This window comes from Staurois parvus, unplaced genomic scaffold (assembly GCF_062004578.1).
Source record: "Staurois parvus isolate SC_StPar_1 unplaced genomic scaffold, SC_StPar_1.0 ptg000267l, whole genome shotgun sequence".
Taxonomy (NCBI): domain Eukaryota; kingdom Metazoa; phylum Chordata; class Amphibia; order Anura; family Ranidae; genus Staurois; species Staurois parvus.
Genome location: NW_028318063.1, coordinates 1,336,103 through 1,361,671, shown reverse-complemented (window position 1 = coordinate 1,361,671; position 25,569 = coordinate 1,336,103). Strand labels below are relative to the sequence as shown.

The following is a 25,569-nucleotide window of genomic DNA, read 5'->3' as shown; positions in this document are numbered from 1 at the left end:
ACTTCATGCTTCCTTCCGCAGACTAGCTTTATGGGGATGCTGGCTTCATTTTCCAGCAGGACTTGGCACCTGCCCACACTGCCAAAAGCACCAAAACCTGGTTCAATGACCATGGGATTACTGTGCTTGATTGGCCAGCAAACTTACCTGACCTGAACCCCATAGAGAATCTATGGGGCATTGCCAAGAGAAAGATGAGAGACATGAGATTGAACAATGCAGAAGAGCTGAAGGCCACTATTGAAGCATCCTGGTCTTCCATAACACCTCAGCAGTGCCACAGGCTGATAGCTTCCATGCCACGCCACATTGAGGCAGTAATTGCTGCAAAAGGGGCCCAAACCAAGTACTGAGTACATATGCATGCTTATACTTTTCAGAGGTCCGATATTGTTCTATGTACAATCCTTGTTTTATTGATTGCATGTAATATTCTCATTTTCTGAGATTGTGGATTTGGGGTTTTCATGAGCTGTAAGCCATAATCATCACAATTATGACAAATCACGGCTTGAACTATCTTGCTTTGCATGTAATGAGTCTATCTCATATATTAGTTTCACCTTTTAAGTTGCATTACTGAAATAAATTAACTTTTGCACGATATTCAAATTTTTCGAGTTTCACCTGTATATAGCAAAACATAAAAAAGCAAGTGGTAAACAAATACCACCAAAAGAAAGCTCTATCTGTAAAAAAAAAAAAAGGGTAGAAGTTTCATATGGGTAAAGTGTTGCATGACTAAGTAATTGAGTGCTAAGTAATTGTCACGCACAGTGCAGTAATCATAGTGGTAGTGAAAGTGCTGTTGAGGTAAAAACCCAATAACATAAATGGTAGTTGAAACATATGAAATGAATTAGAACGAATGAGAAAACTGGGGATGCTCTTGATAAGTGTCTCAAGGTCTGGGGCGATGGCAGGGGCATTAGAGAGGCTGGGGGGGAGCACTTGCCCCGCAGCCCACCTCTGCTCACGGCCCACCACTTGAGAGACACTGCTGCTTTTAATGTGTTGCCTATGGAGATTCTTAGGTACTGTATTTGCCGTCCTACGGGTGTATGCAAATTGTAAAGTATGACATGTTAGGTGTCTATTTACTCGGTGTCACATCATCTTTTATATTTGACCAAACAATTGGGTATTATATTGTGTGCACTAAAATTCATTAATTTTTATGTAAAAAAATGTGCATTTGAAAAACTGCTGTGCACATATAGAATGACATAACCCACCATTTTACTCGCTGGGGTCTCTGCTGTAAAAACATATACAAGGTTTGGGGGGGTTCTAAGTCACTTTCCATGAAACAAATTCTGATTTTTATATTCAAAATACCAAAGTGTGAGCCTATTAGGAGGCCCTGACTGGGAGAAACGTCCACACATGTAGACAGTGCAGTGCGAGGAGCGAGCTCCATCTATACTGGAGTCAGTCCCTGTGAACAGGAGCTCTATGAGGTATTTCTGTATACACTCTCCATGTTTTCCCTATGACAGAGCCATGTCCACCTATCAGGAGACACCGCTCAGAAAACCCCTCCTCCCCCAAACTACAACGCCCAGATCTCCGCCGCCTCATTCTATGACGTCCTGTAGTTCCCCGTCCAACCCCGCCCTTAATGACTACATTTCCCAGCAGCCCCTGCTCGCAGAGAACCGGAAGTGGAGACTGTGGTGGTGAGTAGTCACGTGTGGCTTCCGGTGATCTGTTTTCCTGGGCGCAGAGAGGATCTCCTCCTTCCTCGGGGTGATCTGCTGGCCGGGTCTGGATGTTGTGTGTGTTTTCCCCTGTCATTGTTCAGTGACGAGGCACCCTGCTTTCCCCGTACGGCACCCCGTCTGCTCCGGTGGATGAAAGCATGAGCGATAACGATGACATCGAGGTGGAGAGCGACGTAAGTGTCCCAGTCATGTCCGCCTGTGTTGTGTGTACAGACGGGGCTCCTATCCCCTCCATTGTCCTGACAGGAAGGGGTTATATGGGAAGGGGAGGGGGATCTTGGCCTGACCCAGAAATGACCAATCAGCAGTCAGGAGGGTGGAGGACCTCTTTATGACTCCTAGATACAGACCAGGAGGGCAGTGCTGGGGTGATGGAGGGGCCCCGACTCCACATCATATCAATACAATTATATTCATATTTCAATAAAATATCTGGACTGAATATATCCAACTTTATTGCTGGGCTTACCACAGAAACATGACATGTTTTGTGGCCGTAGGGCTGGCTCCCACTGGCCTGTCCAGTAAGTGGAGGGTCACGTATGTGCCTTGGGGATCACGTATGTGCGGGGAAGAAAGTCCCTCTTTTATTTTTCTTACATTGCGCTGTGTTGATCTGGTGCCCATAAATGTCACATTTCCAGTGTGTGGGGGTGCCATAAAGAGTTAATGGCGCCTCTGCATGTCAAAGAGCGACGCGTTATGCCTGTGGGTCAGGTATGCGCGCGATTTTGCAAACAATCCCGACCCGCACATGCGTGATCCTTGATGAAGTCTAGTTTCACCCATATGTGGGTCTGGAGGCGGTGCATATTCACAGCGGTTCCTGACCCGCAGGTAAAACGCGTAGCTCTTCAGCACATTTATATATTACGGGTCCCTTTTATACCTGTAATAATTTACGCAGAACTTTACATATATATTGTACATTCACATCAGTTCCTACAGGTGGCCATACACATACAGATTTCCGTTCAAGAATTTTCACTTCAAGAACATTTGTTTGAATTTCTAATCGTTAGTGGGGGTCAGATCGATTGTTTTCGACAGCAGTGATGGGAAAATTTGAAGGGGCAAGAAGGAAAACCTTTTCTCAATCAAACAAATTCTCAGCCAGTGTATGTGACTATCGTTCAGAAATTACATTCATTTTAAAATTAAATGTTAAAAGTAAAAGATGATTTTTCGAACGACATTCATCCATTACTGTTCAAAGAATTTGCGTACGAATATTCTCGCCCGAAAATATACACGTTTATGGCCAGCTTAACCAGTCAAGGGGCGTACAATCTAAGGTCCCTAACTCACATTCATACATACAAAAACTAGGGACAATTTAGACTGGAGCGGATTAACCTACCAGCATGTCTTTGGAGTGTAGGAGGAAACCTGAGTACTCGGAGGAAACCCGCACAGGGAGAACATGCAAACTCCAGGCAGGTGGTGCCATGGTTGGGATTCGAACCAACAACCCTAGTACTGCCAGACAGAAGTGCTAACCATTTAGCCACCGTGCTGCTCAGATGCGTGGGGTATGCTGTTCATTCTTAATCAGAAATGAAAAATGCAGCACGTGTTCAGGTGCTGGAAACTGCACGGTGCTGCCCTGCGGGTGCATTTTAATGAGAGTTTCAGGGACTTTTCCACCGTGTTTCCTGCAAGTACAGCAACCCATTCAAATAAATACGCTGCTGTGCTTGTGCAACTGTTCCCACGCAAGACGCAGAGATGTGATCCTAGCCTAAGGGCCCGTTCACACTGCAAGGCACAGGAAAACGCACTTGAAATCAATTGTGCCTCTGTACATCTCTAAGCTGTTTTTCTACATAGGGTTTTTTTTTTTCATAACCACTTCAGCCCCGAGCATTTTTTGTTTTCATTTTAAAATCCATATTTTTTGCTAGAAAATACCTTTTAAATCCCACAAAAATTATATATTTTTTTTCTAAAGCAGAGGCCCGAGAGAATAAATTGCTGGTTTTTGTTTTTTGTTCTTTTTTTTGTCGCACAGTATTTGCGCAGCAGTTTTTTAAAAAAAACAATACATAAAATATAAAAGATGTTATGCCGAGTACATGGATACCACCCATGTCACGCTTTAAAATTGTGCACACCTGTGTAACGGCCACAAATGACATAAATTACGTAAAGTGACGGCGCTATATAAGTACCTGAAATAAATAAGTAAAATAAATAAATGTTACTATTCATAGGCAACACTTTTTAAAAGCATTTCCAGGTTACCACTTCAGGTTTACAGAGGTCTAGTGCTAGAGTTACTGCCCATGGTCAGATTGTAGCGATACCTCACTTGTGTGGGACGATCACTGTTTGCGTGTAGAACTGACATGTGCATTCACCTTTGCGTGCAGGGAGGGGGTACTTTAATTAATGTATATATTTTATTTTTTTTTTACACTTTAATTTTTTTGAATCCCTTTTATTGCTGTCACAAGTAATGAAAACATCCCCTGTGACATCAATAGACACAACAGGTATTTTTATGGAAGGATCTGGGGTCTTTATGACCCAAAATCCCTCCTCTGCACTTGAAAGCATTCAGAACACCAAGATCGAACTTTCCCCACTAAACCGGAAGTGATGTCTCTTACGGTTTACAATAAAGGAGAGCCGATCAATGCCGATTTTCGTGTTTTGTTCGGCTTGCCAGCCAGCCGAAGGCCATGCTGGTTGGACGCTTAGGATTCCTGGTGGGACAGGAGATCTAGAGAGAGCTATGGGGGAAGGTGGGGGGACGTCCCCTCTTGCTGCTTGTAAATGCAATTGAGCTGCTAGTTAGCCGCTCCGATTGCTTGTACAAGAGAGCTGACCGCTGGCTTACAAAAAAAAGAACAGTACAAGGGTGATGCCTGCCACTGAAGGCATCACTCCGGTACAACCACCGAAAGTCCATCGACATATGGGTAGTTGGGAGAGGCATGTTTCATTTGACCTAATAGTTGTGGGTGAGAGGTGCGTTGCAGTGCTGTGTATTTGTACCTGTTCACACATTTCTTTGTGTTGCAGTGTGATCTTATGCAAACGTACTACATAAAATCTTCCATCTATGGAACGCAGAGAAATGCACTGCTGAACGTAACATAAAAAACTATTATTTTCTGCATTCTGTTAGTTTCCATGTGGAAAAATACAGATAACTTGGGGCCCATTCATACTAGGTGCAAGTACCTGCATTTTTTTCCTCCTAGATAAACAGAGGTAACTGCAGTAACACAAAGAAAACATTTTCACATGCCAAGTTTTCCAATGCATGGGGGTGCCATTAACAAATAATGGCACCTACACTTATATACTTTATGCGGCCGTCCCCTCCACTGGCGCCAAGGATGGGGCGGCCGTCCCCTCCACTGGCGCCAAGGATGGGGCGGCCGTCCCCTCCACTGGCGCCAAGGATGGGGCGGCCGTCCCCTCCACTAGCGCCAAGGATGGGGCGGCCGTCCCCTCCACTGGTGCCAAGATGTTGTTTATTCCCTCTGGCCACTGTCCGGCCCTTCTGAAGTTTAAAAGACGGTGAACTGGCCATTTGTTTAGCATGTTTGGAGACCCCTGCTTCACAGCAAAGGAAACTGCCATTCTTAGCTTCTGTTTGAGCTGCTGGAGGAATGGTGTTGATCAGTAATGACACCAGCCATTTGATAGTTTGACAGGTTGGTTGACAGCACAAGCAACCATAACATTTATCATTCAAGAATTGCCTGGGATGTAATTGTTTAGGGAAACTAAATTGATGGGTTTAGTTCCACTTTAAAGCAAATTGTAAACTCAAAATATAGAAAACAAAATCAGATTATATAGTGTATGGCAACATGTATACCTAAAATTAACTAGTTCTGCTTTCAGTGTCATTAACCGCTTACCTACCAGGCACTTATACCCCCTTATTTACAAGGCCAATTTTCAGCTTTCAGCGCTGCCGCACTTTGATTGACAATTGCGCGGTCATGCAACATTGTACCCATATGAAATTTTGATAATTTTTTTCTCACAAATAGAGCTTTCTTTTGGTGGTATTTAATCACCACTGGGCGCTTTACTTTTTGCGCTATAAATAAAAAAAGGCACTGATAGGCGGCACTGATGGGCACTGATAGGCAGCACTAAAGGGCACTGATAGGCAGTACTAATAAGGTGGCACGGATAGGCGGCACTGATAGACAGCACTAATGAGGTGTCACGGATAGGCGGCACTAATATGCAGCACTGATAGGCGGCACTGATAGGTGACACTGATGATTGGTACTGATAGACGGTATTGACTGGCATCACTGCTGGGCACTGACTGGCGGCACTGACTGGCACAACCCCTGGGCACTGACTGGTGGCACTGACTGGCAGCACTGGTGGGTGGGCACAGGTGGGCAGCACTGGTGGGTGGGCACAGGTGGGTGGCACTGCTGGGCACAGGTGGGTGGCACTGCTGGGCACAGGTGGGTGGCACTGCTGGGCACAGGTGGGCGGAGCTAGTGGGCGCACTGCTGGGCACAGGTGGGCGAAACTTGCGGGTGGCACTGCTGGGCACCGATCATCAGGGCACTGATCATCAGTGCCCTGATGATCGGTGCCGATCCCCGCTCTGACAACTGCCGGTTCTCGGCAGTACTTTCCTCACGATCTGACATCGTGAGGAAAGTGCAGCCGAGAACCGGCACTTGCATTTCCCTCTGATCAGTGTGTCATTGGACACCGCTGATCACGTGGTAAAAGGCCGCTGTGATTGGCCTTTTACCACATCACGTGATCAGCTGTGTCCGTAGGACACAGCGATCATGGAGATCGCCGGGTGCGCGCCCCCTGGGGCGCGCAGGAGAGCGCGTTCTGGGAGGACGTCATATGACGTCCACCCAGAACTGGCCGGCCGCAGTGCAGCCGTCATTCGGCTATCTGCGGTCGGCAGGTAGTTAATTAACGACACCGAAACAAGCACACATTTTTCCACATGAAAAAAATGGATGACAAATGCAGCAAAATGTGCGGTAAAAAATGTGCAACTCGCATCATGCCAAAATGTCCCATGAGCTTTGCCACGTGTACGCAGCCCATTGAAATCAACGGGCTGCCTTATGTGTCACTGGAAGAACGAGCCAAAAAACTAGGTGTGAATGGCGCCTGAAACTGAAATTGGTGCGATTACACAGAACAGAGGTTCTATTCACAACTGTGTGTTTCTGAACACATGGCAATCTGCACAGAAAATGCGAGCTTTGCCATGTGTTTCAGAAACATGCTTCAAATGTGCATCGTGTTTGTGTTGTCGTAATGTGTTAAAGGCACCCTAAGTGCTGTAAGTGCACCAAAAACTTCAGTAACGCACCGTGTTCTGCTCCAGAAAAAGTTCTGGGGCAAGTGTGTGTGTTCGTGTGTGTGTCCTTTCAAGTGAATGGGCTTCCCTATGTGTGACGATTGAAAATGCTCCAAAACAAACGCATGCAGGAATGTGAGTCTTCACTACATGAAGATGTAAATGGAGCCTGACAACTGAGTGTCTCCATCCACTTCCTACCATGTACTTGTATAAAGATGGCCATACACTATGCAATCTGATTGTACAATTTCATTTTAGTTTTTTTTTCCAGAGCTATGGAATAGAAGGACATGCTTGAACCATCTATTACATTTCTATCTATTTGGGCAGGCCCTTGCACTACATGGCTGATAGGAGGAAGGTAGAAATGTAATAAGGGAGGTGTGGAGGAGTGGTGAACACACCCTCTTCTGTGATGCAACAAGGAAGTGAAGGCTTCTGGGAAGTGGCCAACAGGAAGTGAATTCTGAAAGTCCATCTACAGGAAATTATACAATCCTGAAAATCTTTTTACAATCTCACGGAGCCTGACAAAATTTAAACATCCTGTAAAAACTGACACAAAAATTAAATGTCCAGCACAGTGGGTTGGTTGGGCCAGAAATGGCATTGGAAAAATGCTTCTATTTATTATGAAAAGTGAAATTCTGCCCGAAAAGGTGAACTTATCCTTTCACCGCCTCCCGCCCGCCATATAAGGCAATGACGGGCGCAAGGTGGTTCTCTCGTTCTAGGAGGACATCGTATGACGTCCTTCCACTCTAACCACGCGTGCGCGGCTTCGGGGGCACCGATCAACGGAAAGAGGCGAAGACGTTGGCTCGGTCATGTGATCAGCTGTTTCCAATCACAGCTTATCGCGTGTAAATAGGGAAATGCCGGTTATCTGCATCTCTTTTCTCACGAGCTGTCACGCTGACAGCTGGTGAGGAGAGGAGAGCTGGTAATCGGCATTCCTCAGAGGGGACATGTACACTGATCATCAGAGCACTGATGATCAGTGTGCCTTGATGATCTGTTTAGCCCCAGCAGTGCCAGATGTCAGTGTCCATCAGTGCCTCGTGCCAGTGCCCATCAGTACCACATCAATGCCGCCTGTCAGTGCCACCTGTCAGTGCCATATGAGTGCTGCCTTTCAGTGCCCATCAGTGATGCCTGTCAATGCTCATCAGTGCCCATCACTGCAGCCTCATTAGCGCACATCAGTGAAGGAGAAAAATCACTTATTTACAAAATTTTATAACAAAATCTAAGAAACAACGTTTGCTCTTTGAAGAAAAAAAAAAAATTTTCAGTTGTTTTTGGTTTGTTTAGCAAAAAATAAAAACCCAGTGGTGATTAAATACCACCAAAAGAAAGCTTTATCTGTCACAAAAAAATGATAAAATTTCCTGTGGGTACAGTGTTGCATGACCGCGCAATTGTCATTCAAAGTGTGACAGTGCTGAAAGCTGAAAATTGGCCTGGGCAGGAAGGGGGTATAAGTAGGCAAGTGGTTAAAGCAGATCTGAGGTCTACAGAATACTTGCTACTATTCAAATGATGCAACCATTGGATCCCTCGCTGGCTGCTAACATCATCTTCCAGGTGCCATGTTATCAACCTTTTGATTGGCCTGCAGAGATAATGTGACTTCTGTGTATGTGCATGAGTCGCTCATCTCAGCATACCTGCTCTCTGCTAAGAATGCATGCTGAGTTGCTCAGTGTACATTCAAAAGAAGATTGTGAATAGGCAGGTAAGTGTTTTTATTGCAGAAGAGACATTGCATTCTGTAATAAAAAAACAAAGCCAGCTCACAATTTTTGCTGCCAAATTTTTTGTTCCCCTTTTTTTTTTTTACCACACTTGAAAAGTGTCAAAATGACAATTTGCTAAATTCTGTGCTCCACTGCTCAGCTGTGCTGCATAGTAATGAGCTGTTGCCGGGGTCTTCATGTGAGTTTTCTCTACTTGATGGTGGGTAAAAAGTGGACCTCTTAAGTAGGCGACACAGGTGAAGCATTCATTTTAGGGTGGTCATCCTAAAGATGTGTATGGAAAGAAGTTAGTGTTTTGTGTGTGTATGTGTCTGTGGGTACACATTGCTAGTACTGGGTTGCACCCCCTTATGCTTTACTAATTTGGCATAGATTCAACAAGTTGTAAACAATCCTCAGAGATTTTGGTCCATGTTGACATGAGTTACTGTTGCCTTTCTATTATGTCGAGCCAGTATGCTCATTCTCCTTTGACCTTTGACATCATTTTCATCCACACAACTGCTGCTCACTGAATATTTTCTCTTTTTCTTTTTTGGACCATTCTCTGTAAACCCCAAAGATGGTTTGTGTGTGAAAATCCCCAGTAGATCAGCTTTTGAAACCAGTCTGTCTTGCGCCAACAACCACGTTCAAAGTCACTTAAATCCCCTTTCTTCCCCATTCAGATACTAGGTTTGAACTTCAGCAAGTCATTTTTACTACATCTACATGCCTAAATGCATTGAATTGCTGCCATGTGATTAGCAATTTGCGTTACCAAGCATTTGAAATGGTGATTTTCAGTAGAGCTAGAAAAACCCACCCGTAAGCCTTGTTCTCATGTCTTGCCCTGGTGAGGGTGTCACAAATAAGGAAGTGACGTCGGACGCACAGAGAGGAACCGGAAGTGGTGGATCGGCCATCTTGGACACTGGAGACACATGCCAAACACTCCTAGAGGCTGCTCGGCGACCCTAGAGGTTCTTGTGGCATGGGAATAAGGCAATTTTTATAATGTTTTAAATGTTCACATTTTCCTTGGGAGCCAATTGGAGGGCTCGGCAATAAAGATCCAGGGAAATATTTTTCCATATTGGAATCAGAGTTTGGAATGACTTTTACTTTACCCAGTATTGCTTTCCAGCTCATGGGCTCCTGCCATTTGAATGGCCAAGCTGTGATGATGCTGCGGCAGAGAGATCTGAGGGACGACATGAGTATGCTGTCCCTTCAGAGCACATATGCTGGTGGCATCACTGGCTGCTGCTCACTAGTATATCTCTTAAATGGTGCACGTTTAGGAGATTCTTATTATACAGGAATTATAGAGCGCTGACAGTGTGCAGTGCTTTACCACATGAGGGCAGACAGAGTACAGACAGTACAGGAGATATTCACTTTACCTACAGGTAAGCTTTATTACAAGCTTACCTATAGGTAAAAGTTGCAAAGTGGACTTTATTAAGGCGTTAAAGCCGAGTTCCACCTGAAAAAAAAAAAAGTCATAAACTGTAGCTGCTGACTTTTTTATTAAAATACAGCCGCTTTCCTGTCCCTCGGTCCAGTGGCATCCTCACCACCGCTGGTTTCACTGGCTGTCTTCTCTCCCTGGCGCAGGCATCTTCAGTGTGGGCACCCAGCTGTGACAGCTTGCGGCTTCACAGCCGGGTGCCCACCGCGCATGCGCGAGATGCGCTGTGCTTTGTGAATGCCCCCCCCCCCGTAGTCTTCTGGGACCTGTCACGTGTCCCAGAAGACTACGGGTGGACTACTTTCACTTCCAATCGCCTAGGCCAGGGGTGGGCAACTGTGACCCTCCAGCTGTTGTAGAACTACAAGTCCCATGAGGCATTGCAAAACTGACAGTTACAAGCATGACTCCCAAAGGCAGAGGCATGATGGGACTTGTAGTTCGATTGCAGAGGAAGTGGGAGCGGGTACCTGTCAAATTCGGGTGCCCCCTCCCTCGCTCCTCAAAGGTGCCAATCCTTAATGGGAAACAGGGGACAGAGCATTAAAGCAGAACTTCCCCTTTTGGGTGGAGCTCCGCTTTAACTGCTTGTCAACCGCAGATAGCCGAATGATGGCTGTACTGCGGCTGGCCAGTTCTGGGATGGCATCATATGCCAATGTGGTGCCAATATTTAAAAATGAGTCTGAATTTTTACCAAGTAATTATAGACCTGTTTAACTTCTATAGTTGGGAAGATACTGGAGAGTTTAATAAAAGACCACATAGATGAGTTCTTGCTGGAAAAAAATATTTTAACTGCTTGCTGTCCAGCCACTGTAGAAAAACGGCCACAAGTTGGCACCGCTTGGCAAAATCACGTTTTAAAATGTGATATTGCAAAACAGGTAGGGGGCGAGCGACCGCCCTACCCGTGCCACCGATCGTGGCCGTGGGTGTCAATCACCGGGTCCCGGCTGGTCATTACCCGCTGGGTCCCGGCGATTGCCAGCAAACAGTGACACAGAGCACACAGCTCTGCTCCCTGTCAGCTCTTAACACACTGATCCTGAGAGCACAGTTTATCTCTCTGGATCAGCTGTGTTCCTGTGAAGCACACACCTCAGCCCCCAAGTAAAACACTCCCCTAACACAGTTAACACTTTCCTTGCCTAAAGAACATTAACCCCTTCCTCCCCAGTGCCATTAGTACAGTGTCATTTGTGTTTTTTTTTTTTGCACTGATCACTGTATTGGTGTCACTGGGGATGTCAGTGACCCCAAGTCAGTTCCCCCCAGTGCCAAAATGTCCGCCGCAGTCCCGCCATAAGTCACTGATCACTGTCATAAATCGCTGATCGCCGCCATTATTAGTATAAAAAAAAAAAACTTACTTTACTGGACATGTTTTATAGCAAAAAGTCCAAAATATAGGTTCTTTTTTCCTCAAAATTTTCAGCCTTTTTTTTTTTTTTATAGCGCAAAAAATAAAAAACGCATATGCGATCAAATACCACTGAAAGAAAGCTCAATTTGTGGGGAAAAAAAGGGTGAAAATTTAATTTGGGTGCAGTGTTGCATGACCACGCAATTGTCAGTTAAAGTAACGCATCAGCGTAACACAAACCTCTTCTGTAACCGCTTCCTGACCGCAGAATTACTGCTACAGGGCGGCATGGATGCGCAAAATCATCTCTCTCTCCCCGCCCTCTCCCCCCCCCCCCTCTCTTTCTCTCTCTCTCTCTCACACACATATACATGATTTGCTCTCCCGTGCCATGGTATTCACGCCCCTTGCACATAGTGTCAGATTGCCCGTCAGTACACCAGTCATCACATTTAACCCCTTGATTGCCAGGAGCACGATCATGCACAATAAACCTCCATTGATAGTATAGTGTCTGAACGGATCAATATCAATTTTTTTGTTTATAGCACCAAAAATAAAAAGTGCACAGGTGATTAAATACCACCAAAAGAAAGCTCTATTTGTGTGGGAAAAAAGGACATAAATTTCATTTATGTACCGTATTGCATGACCGCGCAATTGTCCGTTAAACTAGCGCAGCGCTGTATAGCAAAAAAAAGGTGTAAATTGCAGTATCTATACCATAGTTTGTAGACTCTATAACTTTCACACAAAGCAATTAATATACACTTATTGGGATTTTTATTTTACCAAAAACATGGAGCAGAATACATTTTGGCCTACATTTATAACTAACTTTGAGTTTACTATATATTTTTTATAGCTGAAAGTAAAAAATATCGTTTTTCTTCAAAATCTTCTGTCTTTTTTTGTTTATAGCGAGAAAAATAAAATGCGCACAGGTGATCAAATAGCACCGAAAGAAAGCTCTATTTGTGTGAAAAAAAGGACGTAAATGTCGTTTGGGTGCAGCATTGCATGACCGAGCAATTATGAGTTGAATTAGTGTAGCGCCGAGTAGCAAAAAGTGGTCTTGTATGTCTTCCATTTTCTAATTATTGCTCCCACAGTTGATTTGTTCACACCAAGCTGCTTGCCTATTGCAGATTCAGTCTTCCCAGCCTGGTGCAGGTCTACAATTTTGTTTCTGGTGTCCTTCGACAGCTCTTGGTCTTCACCATAGTGGAGTTTGGAGTGTGACTGTTTGAACTTGTTATCAGTTGTCCACAACCTCAAACAGGTGTCATTGATACAGGTAATGAGTGCAGGACCGAGGAGCCTCTTAAAGAAGAAGGTACAGGTCTGTGAGAGCCAGAAATCTTGCTTGTTTGTAGGTGACCAAATACTTATTTTCCACCTTAATTTGCAAATAAATTCTTTCCCAATCAGCCAATGTGATTGTCTGGATTTTTTTTCTCATTTTGTCTCTCATAGTTGAGGTCTACCTATGATGCCAATTACAGGCCTCTCTCATCTTTTTAAGTGGGAGAACTTGCACAATTGGTGGCTGACTAAATATTTTTTGCCCCACTGTACTTGGATTTTGCAAAAGCGTTTGACACAGTTCCCCACACACTGCTAATGTGTAAGGTAAAGTCTACAGACTTGGAAAAATCTGTATGTAAATGGATAGAAAACTGGCGAAAAGATTGTGTTCAGGGTGCAGTGGTTAATGATTCATACTCTGAATGGTTTAGGGTTGTCAGTGGTGTACCCCTCAATGCACTGTTTAATTGGGCAATGAGAGAGAGCTCGCGTACAAATCATTAGTAATACCTCATCTGGAATATGCAGTTCAGTTTTGGGCACCAATTCACAAAAAGAACATTGGGGAACAGGAGAAAGTACAGAGAAGAGCAACTAAACTGATAAGAGACATGGAGGAGCTCAGCTATGAGGAAAGATTAGAGGAACTGAATTTATTCTCTCTTGAGAAGAGGAGATTAAGGGGGATATGATCAACATGTATAAATACATCAGTGGTTCATATAGTGAACTCGGTGTAGAGCTATTCACCCTGAGGTCAACACAGAGGACAAGGGGGCACTCTTTACGTCTGGAGGAAAAGAAATATAATCTCCAAACATGGAAAGGTTTCTTCACAGTGAGAGCTGTGAAAATATGGAATAGATTCCCTCAAGAGTTGGTTCTGGCCAGCTCAGTGGATTGCTTTAAAAAAGTCCTGGTTTCTTTCATAGATACACAGAATATAACTGGATACTAACATTTAGGGCTCGTTCACACTAGGCTGTTTTGCCAACGCTTGCCAAACGCCCCTATAGCGTTTGGCAAGCGTTGGTCCGGCGTTTGCGGAGCGTTTTTTAACGCTCGGCAAACGCTCCGCAAACGCCGCATGCGCGGTTTAGCGGCGGTTGCTAGGCGTTTGCCGAGCGTTAATAACGCCCCACAAACGCCTATAATGCAGTTTGAGTGGTGTTACCGCTCCGCAAACGCCCCGCAACCGCATCACAACCGCACCGCAAACGCCGGCCGGGCGTTTGCGGAGCGGCACCATAGACGAGAATAGGAGGCTTCAAAGCCTCCTGACTCGTCCGGAGGCGTCCGTTTTGCCGCAACGCGACGCAAACGCTCCCGTTAGAACAGCACCATGTGCTGTAATGTACAGAATTGGCAGAGGCGTTTGGGAAGCGGTAAAAACGCTTCCCAAACGCCTCTCTGCCGCCTGCACACAAGGCTAGTGTGAACGTAGCCTTATAGGTAAAGTTGATCCAGGGAATATCCAGTTTCCTTGAGGGATGAGGAAGGAATTTTTCACCTGCAGGAGCAAATTAGATTGTGCTTTGCTGGTTTTTTTTTGCCTTCCTCATGTATCAGCTGTGGGTGTAGGATTATAACTTTTTTTTTTTCTAGTTGAACTAGATCAGGGGTAGGCAACCTGCAGCTCTCTAGCTGTTGTGGAACTACATTTCCCATGAGGCATTGCAACATTACAAAACTGACAGTTACAGCTATGACTTGCAGAGACATGATGGAACTTGTAGTCCTGCAACAGCTGGAGAGCCGCAGGTTGCCTACCCCTGAACTAGATGGACTTTGGTCTTTTTTTTTTTTTTTTTTTTCCAGCCCAGCTAACTATGTAACTAGGGGAAGTGATGGATTGTGTTCTTAACTCTGCTGAGAGACACAATTCATGATTTTCTCCTGTCACAACAGAAATGTTTCTATGTAAACATAGATACAGCTCTGTTTTTCCTCCCTGATAGATGGTTTTGTGCTGTGACAGTTCACAGCTAAAGATTTCCTCCGGTGTGCCCCCATGTTGCGGAAGTGCAAAATGACATTTAATTATGTGATTTTTGCACAGGAATGCTGCCCTGTAGCAGTAAAACTGCTGTAGGGCAGAGGGAAAATGGTTAAGAGCCGGTTCACATATACGAATTGGATGCCTCTTTAACCACATCCAATTCTTAAGACATGAAATTACATTGGTTTCTGTTGTGCCTGTTTGCATATATGCGGTGTAGCTGGAGTGCGGTTTCAGTGTGAATTGAATAATAGTCCTGTCAGTTTTTTGAGCAGTGTGATCCAGCTCAGGTGCGGATTCAGGCTCGTTGACTTTGTGGGAATGCTTCTGAATTGTACATGTCGTCAGTTGTGAACAGGATAAAATCCTGACTTGATCCTGATCTGAATCTGATGTAAACCTGACCTGAAGTGCTGAACAACTACTTTGTTAATTTGCTGTGAAAGTGCTTCAGTTCGCACGGTACACATGTGAATCCACACTGAGTAGTTCACCTTTTCACAAAAAATGCACATCAACTAACTCAAAACACCCATCCCACCTCTCTGGTCCCCGCTACAATTTGACTTATGTTTCTTCCATCACCCTCTCTGGCCCCTAAACATCACTACACATCACCAGGGGCTGTGTAACAGCATAATATGAGCAATAGCGAGCACTTAATTGGTTAAAGCTGGCCATGTGACAACACGGACCAGTGAGAATCCTCTTCAGGATACAGGTATCAGCGCTGTTTTTTGTTGTTTTAAAAGTGTTGATCCATTATGCAGGAGGGGGCATCAGAAGATGATTGTATAAGGTATATGCAGTAGGGACCTGAGTGGTGGGTAGTGTGCAGAGTTTGTTTTTTTTTTGTTTTTGTTTTTTTTGTTTTTTTTTTGTTTTGGATGGAGAGGGCTTAGAAGATCTTCTTCTCTTCCTTTTTTTTTTTTTTTTTTTTTTTTTTTTTTTTTTTTTATAATTGTACTATTAAAAAAACAATTTTGAGAGAGAAACCATATTTTTTACTTTTTGCTATTAAACATATCCAGTAAATAAAAATGTAAAAAAAAAATCAAACTTCATCATAAACTTAGGCCAAAATGTGTTCTGCCACATCTCTTTGGTTGGTGACACAACTGTCCTTGGTTTTCTTTTGTTTCATCACAGCTTCTGGGACTTCTCTTGTGGTCTTTTTATTTTTGGGTGGACTATTTTTTTTTTTTTTTTTACACATTTTTCACTGCTTTCTTATTATTTGTAACTTTTTAAGCACTGCACTTTTATGTATTTTATTGTTGATTGCCTAGTATCAGGGTTTTTTGTGTTCAGCTGCTATGTTTTACACCTCATTTTTGATTATCTATTGTGGTTCTTATTAGCGCAGGTTTACATATATATTAATCCATGTGGATTAGTTGGTATATGTGAAAGTTACAGCGTTTACAAATGGTGGTGTAGATACTGGATTTTTTTTTTTTTTAATATTTACTATTTATGACGGCGATCAGCAACCTATAACGGGACTGCGGTGGGCATTTTGACCCTGGGGGGAACTGACTTGGTGTCGCTGATATCCCCAGTGACACCAATACAGTGATCAGTGCTGAAAAAAAAAAAAAAGCACTGACACTGTACTAATTGCACTGGGCAGGAAGGGGTTAACGTGGAGCAATCAAAGAGTTAACGTTGTGCTGGGTGTTTTTTACTATGGGGCTGTGTGTTAGTTCTTCACTGTAATCACACTGCTTTGCATCCAAAGCAGTGTCCTCGAGCTGACAGGAGAGAACTGCTTTGTCCCCCTTTGGAGATGCTCGGCAATCACCGGGCGCTGGCGAGTAATCAGAGTAATCACCAGCCAGGACCCGGTGATTGGCAGCGGGGGTAAGGAGCGTGCACCGCCTACCCGGAAATGCATATATGTATATGTGATTTTGGGCACCCGTGCCGCCCTGTAGCAGTATATCTGCTATAGGGCAGTCGGGAAGCAGTTAAGGAGATTCACTCTCTTTGTCCTGTTTATCATTGAAGGTGAAAATAAAAAAAAATCCGTGTTTTGGGTGATAGACGGGAAATATTCCAATGGGGACACTAGACACAAAAGATTTGCAGGGATTTCCTCTCACTTTCAGTTTGTTCCAATGGGGAGATTTACCTTCACTTCTGGTCCCATAGTCAAAGATAAAATAAACCTTAGAGGGATTATAACTATCCAATCCTCTATCATAAAGTACTATAGGCACAACTTTTCTTCATTTTGGATAAACTAACCCTTTAAATGTTGTGTGGGTTTTTTTTTTTTTTTTTTTTTTTTTTTAAGCTTAACTCTAGGTTTTAAATACCAAGCTGGTCCAAGTAAACTTTTTACTTCACTACCAGATGCAGCGTATGTGAGTGCTGTATAAACTATTATCTGCCACATACAGTGTACAGAACTGTGTTCCTGCGGCGGAGTGGGGGCTTCACAGAGATCTTTGCTTTCTATGACTGAATACAAAGCTGAGAGGTGGGGCAGATGATGAAGCAATTCATCCTCAGGGCTCCTGAGGATAAATGCTGAAACACACATTGTACAGCTGTCTGCTGGACGTCCCACTGATGACAGCCTGCTCAGGTAAAACTTAAATCAAGGAATGCGCTAAAACCACAAACTATTCCTAATTTAGTGTAGAAACATTAGTGCAAAAGATATATATATCTATTATCAATTAATATCAAAAAATATCAAAATTGTGTGCAAAACATAAGTAATTTAAATAATTAAATTTGTGAATATAAAAAAAAAAAAAATGTCCAATTCTGAATTTCTTCAAATGTCCAAACATATCCTTTCCAAATTCAGGTGCTCTCAAAGAAATTGTGCCAAAATCCACCACCAAAAGTAAAGTTGGGTAACTCACCAGAGCTCCATGCTGATCAATCTCTAGATCAGCAAAAAACGCTTTTTCCTCTGGGAGCAGATGCAATGAATCAACTTCTCAGGTGTGATGATCAATAGCTACACATTCATCCATAAGGTAGGTATCCACCACTCAATATAATGGTTCCAGGAGCATTATATCACTCTCTCTTTTTATATCTCTCCACCGAGGTCATGTTTGGAAATGAAAGAGAAAAATCATGGTGCAGCCAGTTTTTTTATAAAAGTATCCAACAATTTAATAAAGATTTACACTCACAAAAAGGGTGTCTTCACCGACACCAGTATAACAGCATAAAACAGCAAATGGTATAACAGTCTCCTGTTCCCCGTACACTCACTACAGCGCTCGTGACTTAATTTTCTCCACAAACGTCAGCATCCAGTAAGCCCTACTAGTTTCGTCATGAATGACGTCTTCAAGGGGCGGTCTGTGTTTTGCTGTGCCCTGCACCCTGCACTGTGTTTTGCTGTGCAGGGTGATGTGAACCCTCAACAAAAGCGCAGAAAATGTGAAAAGGGCACATAGAAAACAATTGTTTTCTCTTTGTCTTTGCCTTGAGGTTGTGTTGATCAACTCAATTCGGTGAATATGGTGTGAATGAATCTTAAGTGGCCTCAAATCCCCTCTGTGTCTCCCAAACCTGCAGGAATGTAGCCTTGTTTTCATCTTTCTTATACTTCTCGTTTGTCCAATATTGACTGTATAATTAAGCTGTATTGCAGGTGTAATGTATTAGAGGAGGAGCTCAGGTGGGTGAATGTCTTTAGTCTGCAATAAATGGTTATGCAGAATTTTTAGGCTGCATTCACACCTGAGCATCATTATTTACTGGCGTTTTTATTTTCGTGTTTTATTATCTTTTTTTTTTTCCTTCACTTTTTTTATAGTAATTCTTTTCTTTTGGATTTTTACATTTTATTTTTAATACAAATATACATTTCAATTTAGGAAGAGGAGATAGGGTAGGGGAATGTTCCCCTGAGGGTTCCTCAACCTCCAGCTTTAAGTTTCCTTCGTACACTCCCAGATGGTCTAACTGGGCTGCAGGAAGGTTAGAACCAGTGGGAGAATCGGGGCAAGTCAGCCTCAATGCTGGTAAAGTGATAATTGATTTGCTTCTTTGTGTGTTTCTAATGGGGGATTCTGCGCTGGACCCCCGGACTGTTGAAGTAAAGTTGCAATTGATAAGGGACTCGTGCAGGGTAAGGAAAGGAAGGAATGGATGAAGATCTAAAAAGGGGAATGGTGTGAGGTGTAATTGCGGTTGGCAAAAAGAGAGGAAAAAAAAAGGTGGCATGGTTGTGGGAAAGAGCGGAGTAGCAAAACAAACAAAAGTGGAACTGAGGAACTAAAGGGAAAGCCTATAGAAAGTGGCTCTTCAGGGGGACAGCCAGGGTTCAGTTAGCCCCAGAGGGTGTGGTTTTAAAGTTTGAGCTTCACCATCAGACTTCATTTGGGATGTGACCTTACGGTCAACTTCGGAGTGTAGTTTGTCCAGCATGCCCATGTCTTGTTTTATATATACGGTTGGCTCCATATATATTTGGACACAATTTTCATACTTTTTTGGCTCTATATGCCACCAGAATAAATTTAAAACATAACAATCCAAATGAATTTGAAGTGCAGACTTTCAGCTTTTAATTCAAGGGATTGCACACAAGTATCGGCTGTCTTCAGTTCTTTGTGGGTCTTTCTGCCTTTTTAGAAAAAAACACAGTAAGGACCTCCTGCGCTACTAAATAACACAAATGATAATTAAGAGGAGGGGGCTGCTAACACCCAACCATATACCAAATGGATAATTTGCAGATTATAAAAAGTATGGTGCAGCGCTACCCTAAATACTGCGATAAATTATACACTACCTTATACCAAATATATTTCAAACCGGTAATAAAACCCAATATCACTCATATCAAGCATATCTTAGTTGTGACTAATCACTATCCTCAGTGCTTTCAGTGGATAAATATGCCACTCGCTCACCAATCATGAAGTGAACTGATCCACTAGGAGATCCATAGTGAGACGGAAAAGTGAATAAAAAGAAACACCAGTGAAAGAGATGGGAAAAAAAGTCCTAATGGGACTGCAATAAAGCGAAAGAAATTAATAAATATAATTAAAAAAATGGTGTATCCCTAAATGTGGGATCAATTATCACTCAATAATAGTGACCACAGAGGCTGTAAATTTGCCAAATTAAAAGTGAAAAACTCTGTGAATCCCTAAATATTGAATTGAATATCACACAGTAGTGATAAGTGCAGTGATTGAATGACAAAAATAAGATAAAAAAATAAATTACATTATAAAATATCACCAGAAATTAACCAAAAAAAAGGTTTTTAAATTGTCGCATGAAATAAGTTCAAAGAAAAAACTTCAAAGGTGCGTAAACACCAAATATTCCAACGCTGCAAGTGATAAAGTGAATATGCATGACAACAAATAGGAAATAAACCATAAATGGCTGAATTGCCCCCTCACCTCCTTCAAGCGACCCAAAACGCCTGTTAAGACAAAAGTGACCTTCCATGGTGTGGTCCCCCCCTTCGAGGATGACATCCATTTGCAGCGGTGTTATCCTCTTCACAGGTTAATGGAAGGAAGCAGCAGGGTCCCCTTCAGGGATGATTTAGTAAGATACAGCCAGCGCACGTTAAGGTCTGTCACTCCACCTCCTAGGTCTCCTAGGATTCACAGAGTTTTTCACTTTTATTTGGCAAATTTATAGCCTCTGTGGTCACTATTATTGAGTGACAATTGATCCCACATTTAGGGATTCACCATATTATTTTTTTTTTATTATTATATTTATTAATATCTTTCACTTTATTGCAGTCCCATTAGGCCTTTTTTTTTTTTTTTTCTTTTTTTCATTAGTGTTTTATTTTTAACTTTTATTCACATTTCCGTCTCACGGTGGATCCCTTAGTAGATCAGTTCACTTCATGATTGGTGAGTAAGTGGCATATTTATCCACTGAATGCACTGAGGATAAGGATTAGTCACAACTAAGATATGTTTGCTATAAGTTTTATATTGGGTTTTAATACCGTTTTGAATTAATATATTTGGTATTTTGGGATAAGCTAGTGTATTTTCTGCATTTTTAGTTGTGCCTTCAGTAAGTAAAATGAATGCTCAATTGGGTTGAGATCAGGCGATTGACTCGGCCATTGCAGAATATTCCACTCCTTTTCCTTCAAAAGCTTCTGGGTTGCTTTTGCAGTGTGTTTTGGATCATTTTCCATCTGTACTGTGAAGTGCCATCCAATCAACTTTGCTCTTTGCTGCATTTAGCTGAATCTGGGCTGACAGTATATCTCTAAACACTGCAGAATTCATCCAGCTGCTTCTGTCACATCATCAATAAACACCAATGACCCAATGCCACTGGAAGCCATGCATGCTCATGCCAGCACACTGCATCCACCATGTTTTACAGATTACGTGTGTTTTGGATCATGAGCTGTTCCAAGTCTTCTCCACACTTCTTTTTTTTTTTTTTTTTTTTTTTCTTCTCTTCATTCTGGTACAGATTAATCTTTCATGCATCCAAAGAATGCTTTTCCAGAACTGGTCTGGCTTTTTTAGATTTTTTTTTTTTTGGCAAAGTCTAATCTGGCTTTTTCTGTTTTTCAGGTTTATGAATGGTTTGCATCTTGTGGTGAACCCTCTGTATATGCTCTTGTGAAGTCTTCTCCTGATTATAGACTTTGACAATGATATGCCCACCTCCTGGAGAGTGTCCTTCACTTCTCTGGATGTTGTGAATGGGTTTTTCTTTACCATAGAGAGGATCCTGGGATCATCCACCACTGTTGTCTTCCGTGGTCGTCCATGCCTTTTTTTATTTTGCTGCGCTTACCAGCGTGTTCTTCATTCCTCAGAATCTACCAAACTGTTGATTTGGCCACTCCTAATGTTGCTGCTATCATTCTGATGGATTTGTTTTTCCTTTTTGAAGCTTTACAATTATTATATTATTATTATTATTATTATTATACAGTATTTATAAAGCGCCGATAGTTCGCTCAGCGCTGTACATTACAAAGGGGGACAGAACATGTGACAGAACAATACCAATAAAATGCAAAACATGAGGGGATTGAGGGCCCTGCTCTTTCGAGTTTACAATCTAGGAGGGAGGGACAATGGCCTTTCATGTGCATGGACAGCTCATTTGAACGCATGATGTAGGTTCACAGCAATAGATTGCCAATGGCACACTTAGAATCAACTCCAAACTTTTTTACCTGCTTAATTGATGAAGAAATAATAAAGTGGCCCACACCTGGCCATAAAACAGCTTTTTATTAAATTGTCCAATTCATTTTGGTCCCTTGAAAAAGGGGGGATGGCTACTCTTAAGAGCCGTAATTCCTAAACCCTTCCTCCAGTTTGGATGGTCATACCCTCAAATTAAATCTGAGAGTGTGCTTTTTCAGCCCATATCCATTATATAACTATATAGCTTAAATATGTTTTAGTAATTACCTGAAAAAACCCTAAATTGTGCCTGTGTCTAAATATATATGGACCTAACTGTATATATTTGATAAGCCCATCCTGGGCAGAGTGTTGAAGTTCTTTCATCTCTGCTAATCTACAGTATCTAGTCTCGTGAACCAATCTCAGAAGTGGGTGTTTGTGGTCTCCATCACATGTGAATACACATTCTAGCCGCATTGTCCAGGAACTTCATGTAGTGTTCCTTAGATAGGGATGTATGGTGAAACCGATATTGGGAAGGCGGGGAGTGAAATACCAGGGCTATAGTTGCGTACAGTTGCCACTGCCTGCAAAAATAGCTTTCATACAGTAGTGGCTAATGTGCAAATGTGTGTTTTTTGAAAGTGTCATAACACCTTCAGAAGTGTGTCCATGATAGTCTGGGCCCATAGTAGGGCAATCCTTCATCCAGAAAGACAGCAGCGCTGGACCTTGGAGCTGTAAGTCTTTGCGGGACAGAATTGGGGTTAGGGTGGATATTTCTGCAAAAGCAAGGTTGCTGTAGCTGTATACCCCTTTTTATACTTTAATTGTTTGTTTTTTTTGTGTATTATTTGGTGTATTTTGTGTATATTAGTGATACACTAATGTTTGCCATCGAAAATTATCGACTGAAAATAGGGTATTGGTATCTTGCTGATAGAAAAATGAATAAGGTGCCAGTAATGATAAACAACTTCAATGCAAAATTGCATCCCATTGACTTAAATGTAAAAAAATCCCCTCATTGACTGAAATGAAAAAACTAAATTTACGTTTTTAAAATAAAACTGTCCATTTTGGTTTTCGACCATGTGCATCCTGAATTTTCCGTTTTTCAGTCCACATTTGTCATTTCAGTGCACAGCTATCTATTATGGGTCATTTAACACTTCGGATAAAAAACACACACACACGCGCGTTTGAAATTTGAGTAGGCCTAAATCTTTGAGTATATATTGTGGTGTGTGGGCTTTTTTTTTTTTTTTTCCTGTAATGTCCCTTTTTTAATGTCTGAAAAACTCTTTTTAACTACTAGCCTACAGGGCACTTATACTCCCTTCCTGCCCATGCCAATTTCCAGCTTTCAGCGCTGTCACACTTTGAATGACAATTGTGCGGTCATGCTACACTGTACCCATATGCAATTTTTATAATTTTTTTGTGACAGAGCTTTATTTTGGTGGTATTTAATCACCTCTGGGTTTTTTATTTTTTCTTAAACCAAAAACCACTGAAAATTTTGAAAAAAAGTGTTTTCTTAGTTTTTGTTATAAAATTTTGTAAATAAGTGATTTTTCTCCTTCACCGATGTGCGCTAATGAGGCTGCACTGATGGACACTGATAGGTGGCACTGATGGGCACTAATGAGGAGGCACTGGTAGGTGGCACTAATGGGCATTGGCAGGCATCACTGATGGGCACTGAAAGGCAGCACTGATACATGGCATTGGCAGGTGGCACTGACGTGCACTGACAGGCGGCACTGAAAGGCAGCTCAGATGGGCACTGATATGTGGCACTGATGAGCACTGGCACGAAGCACTGATGAGCACTGGCAGGTGGCACTGCTGGGGCTACACTGATCATCAGTGTTTACATGTGATCAGCTGTGATTGGACACAGTTGATCACATGACCGAGCCGACATCTTCGGCTCTTTCCGTGATCGGTGATCCGCTGTGTCCCTCGCGCCGATAGCCGCGCTGCTCGCTCCCTGAGCCGCGCATGCGCAGTGAGACTGGGAGGACGTCGTATGAACGAGAGAACCACCTTGCGCCCGTCATATTACTATATGGCGGGTGGTTAAAGTAGAATTCCATTCACTTACCATGCCTTTTGCCATCCGTCCTTGCAGAACTGAGCGGGACTCGAGTATTGATGTGAGTTCTGTTTAGTCTTCGAGTACTCTGATCCCAGACTGTGTGATGACACTCCCCTCTAAGGGGCATGTAAATGACAGGCTGGGCTCATGGGAAATGGACAGAGTAACATGACTGTTATGCCAGAAGAGGCTTATTGATTCTGGATATAGAGGGATGTAGGGACAGCAATGGAGTGTTAAGAAGGTATGTAGAACTTGTATTTTATTTTTTTTTTCTTTTGATTGGAGGGGGAGTGGAAACTAAAAATACATTTTCACTTTTTTCAGTAATTATTTACCTTAACATACTTGTACAACTTGCATTCTCTTGAACTGAACAGGAATACCATTTAATCTGTTGCTTATGATATTCCAGCAGGCTTGCATGCTAACATAAATTGTGTATCTAAGGATGAATAAAGCCAGGCGTAAATATATACTTCACATTTTTTTTTATTCTTACTCTACACTTCAGTCAACAATTACTAGTGAATTGATTTTAATGTGTCGAGTGTGAAAAAAAATAACAGAGCCATATGTTTGTATTTTTCCTTTTTATTGTAGGAAGAAAGCTCAGGATTTTACTCCTCGGTATGTTCATTTCCCTACCAATCCATTTTTCTTCTGGTCTTCTAAAGTTTTGGTTATTTTTAGTTCTTGTTTTTCCTTATCACTTTGTGTTCAATACCTACTTTTATGTAATTTTATATATACTTTATGGACCTGTGCTTGAAATCCTGGTGGTAAGACTCGAGTGAAATTAACCAGTATGATATAGCAATAGGGATCTCATTAATGCCAAAAGTGCTGCTTTCTAGTAGTTTCTTCTCTGGCAATAATCTGGGATTAATACCTCCTTTTAAAGAGGGCCTATCACCAGCCCAAAAAAATGCAGTTGAACCAAATAATGTTCTCTCTGTATGTCCCTTTTTTTTACCTTGTAAAATTTAATAAAATAAAGACTGAACTAAACATTTTGGGTGAATCAAGTATTTCACATGCTTACTGTGGGCTTTTTTTTTATATTTACTGCCTGTGCTGATCCAGCTTCCCCCCCCCCCCCCCCCCCCAACTCCCTTACCTGTGCTGTAGCAGTTGAGGAAGAAGCAAAGAGCGGCTTTGCTCAACCTTCTTACCCCAGAAGAACCTTTCAAATAAATTTTAGTTCTCACCTCTGTTAATTTATTTAATGTGCCATTGGAATATTTGTCTCTCCCCCCGGCTCTGTTTGGCAATATGATTTGTAATAATAACAAATAATAACAAAATTTAAAATGAAAATTGATGGTTAGAAAAGAGATGCAGACAGGAATACACTGATTGTTAGAAATGCCTCCTTACATTAGTGTTCAATGACGGGGCCCCTTAC

At 42.4% G+C, this 25,569-nt stretch overlaps 1 protein-coding gene across 4 annotated transcripts in view; it reads left to right on the top strand.

Annotated features, from left to right (window-relative positions):
* Positions 1-1,667: 1,667 nt before the first annotated feature.
* The window catches only part of MAX (MYC associated transcriptional regulator X), a 41,421-nt gene continuing 17,519 nt past the window's right edge, over positions 1,668-25,569 (top strand). Inside the window, exons 1-2 of one of the 4 annotated variants that reach the window (XM_089681449.1) lie at positions 1,668-1,897; positions 24,765-24,791. In XM_089681449.1, the coding sequence (XP_089537575.1) occupies positions 1,862-1,897; positions 24,765-24,791 (63 nt within the window). In that variant the 5' untranslated portion in view covers positions 1,668-1,861. The remainder of the gene's footprint in view (positions 1,898-24,764; positions 24,792-25,569) is intronic. The other 3 variants (XM_089681450.1, XM_089681451.1, XM_089681452.1) reach the window with 3 other exon arrangements.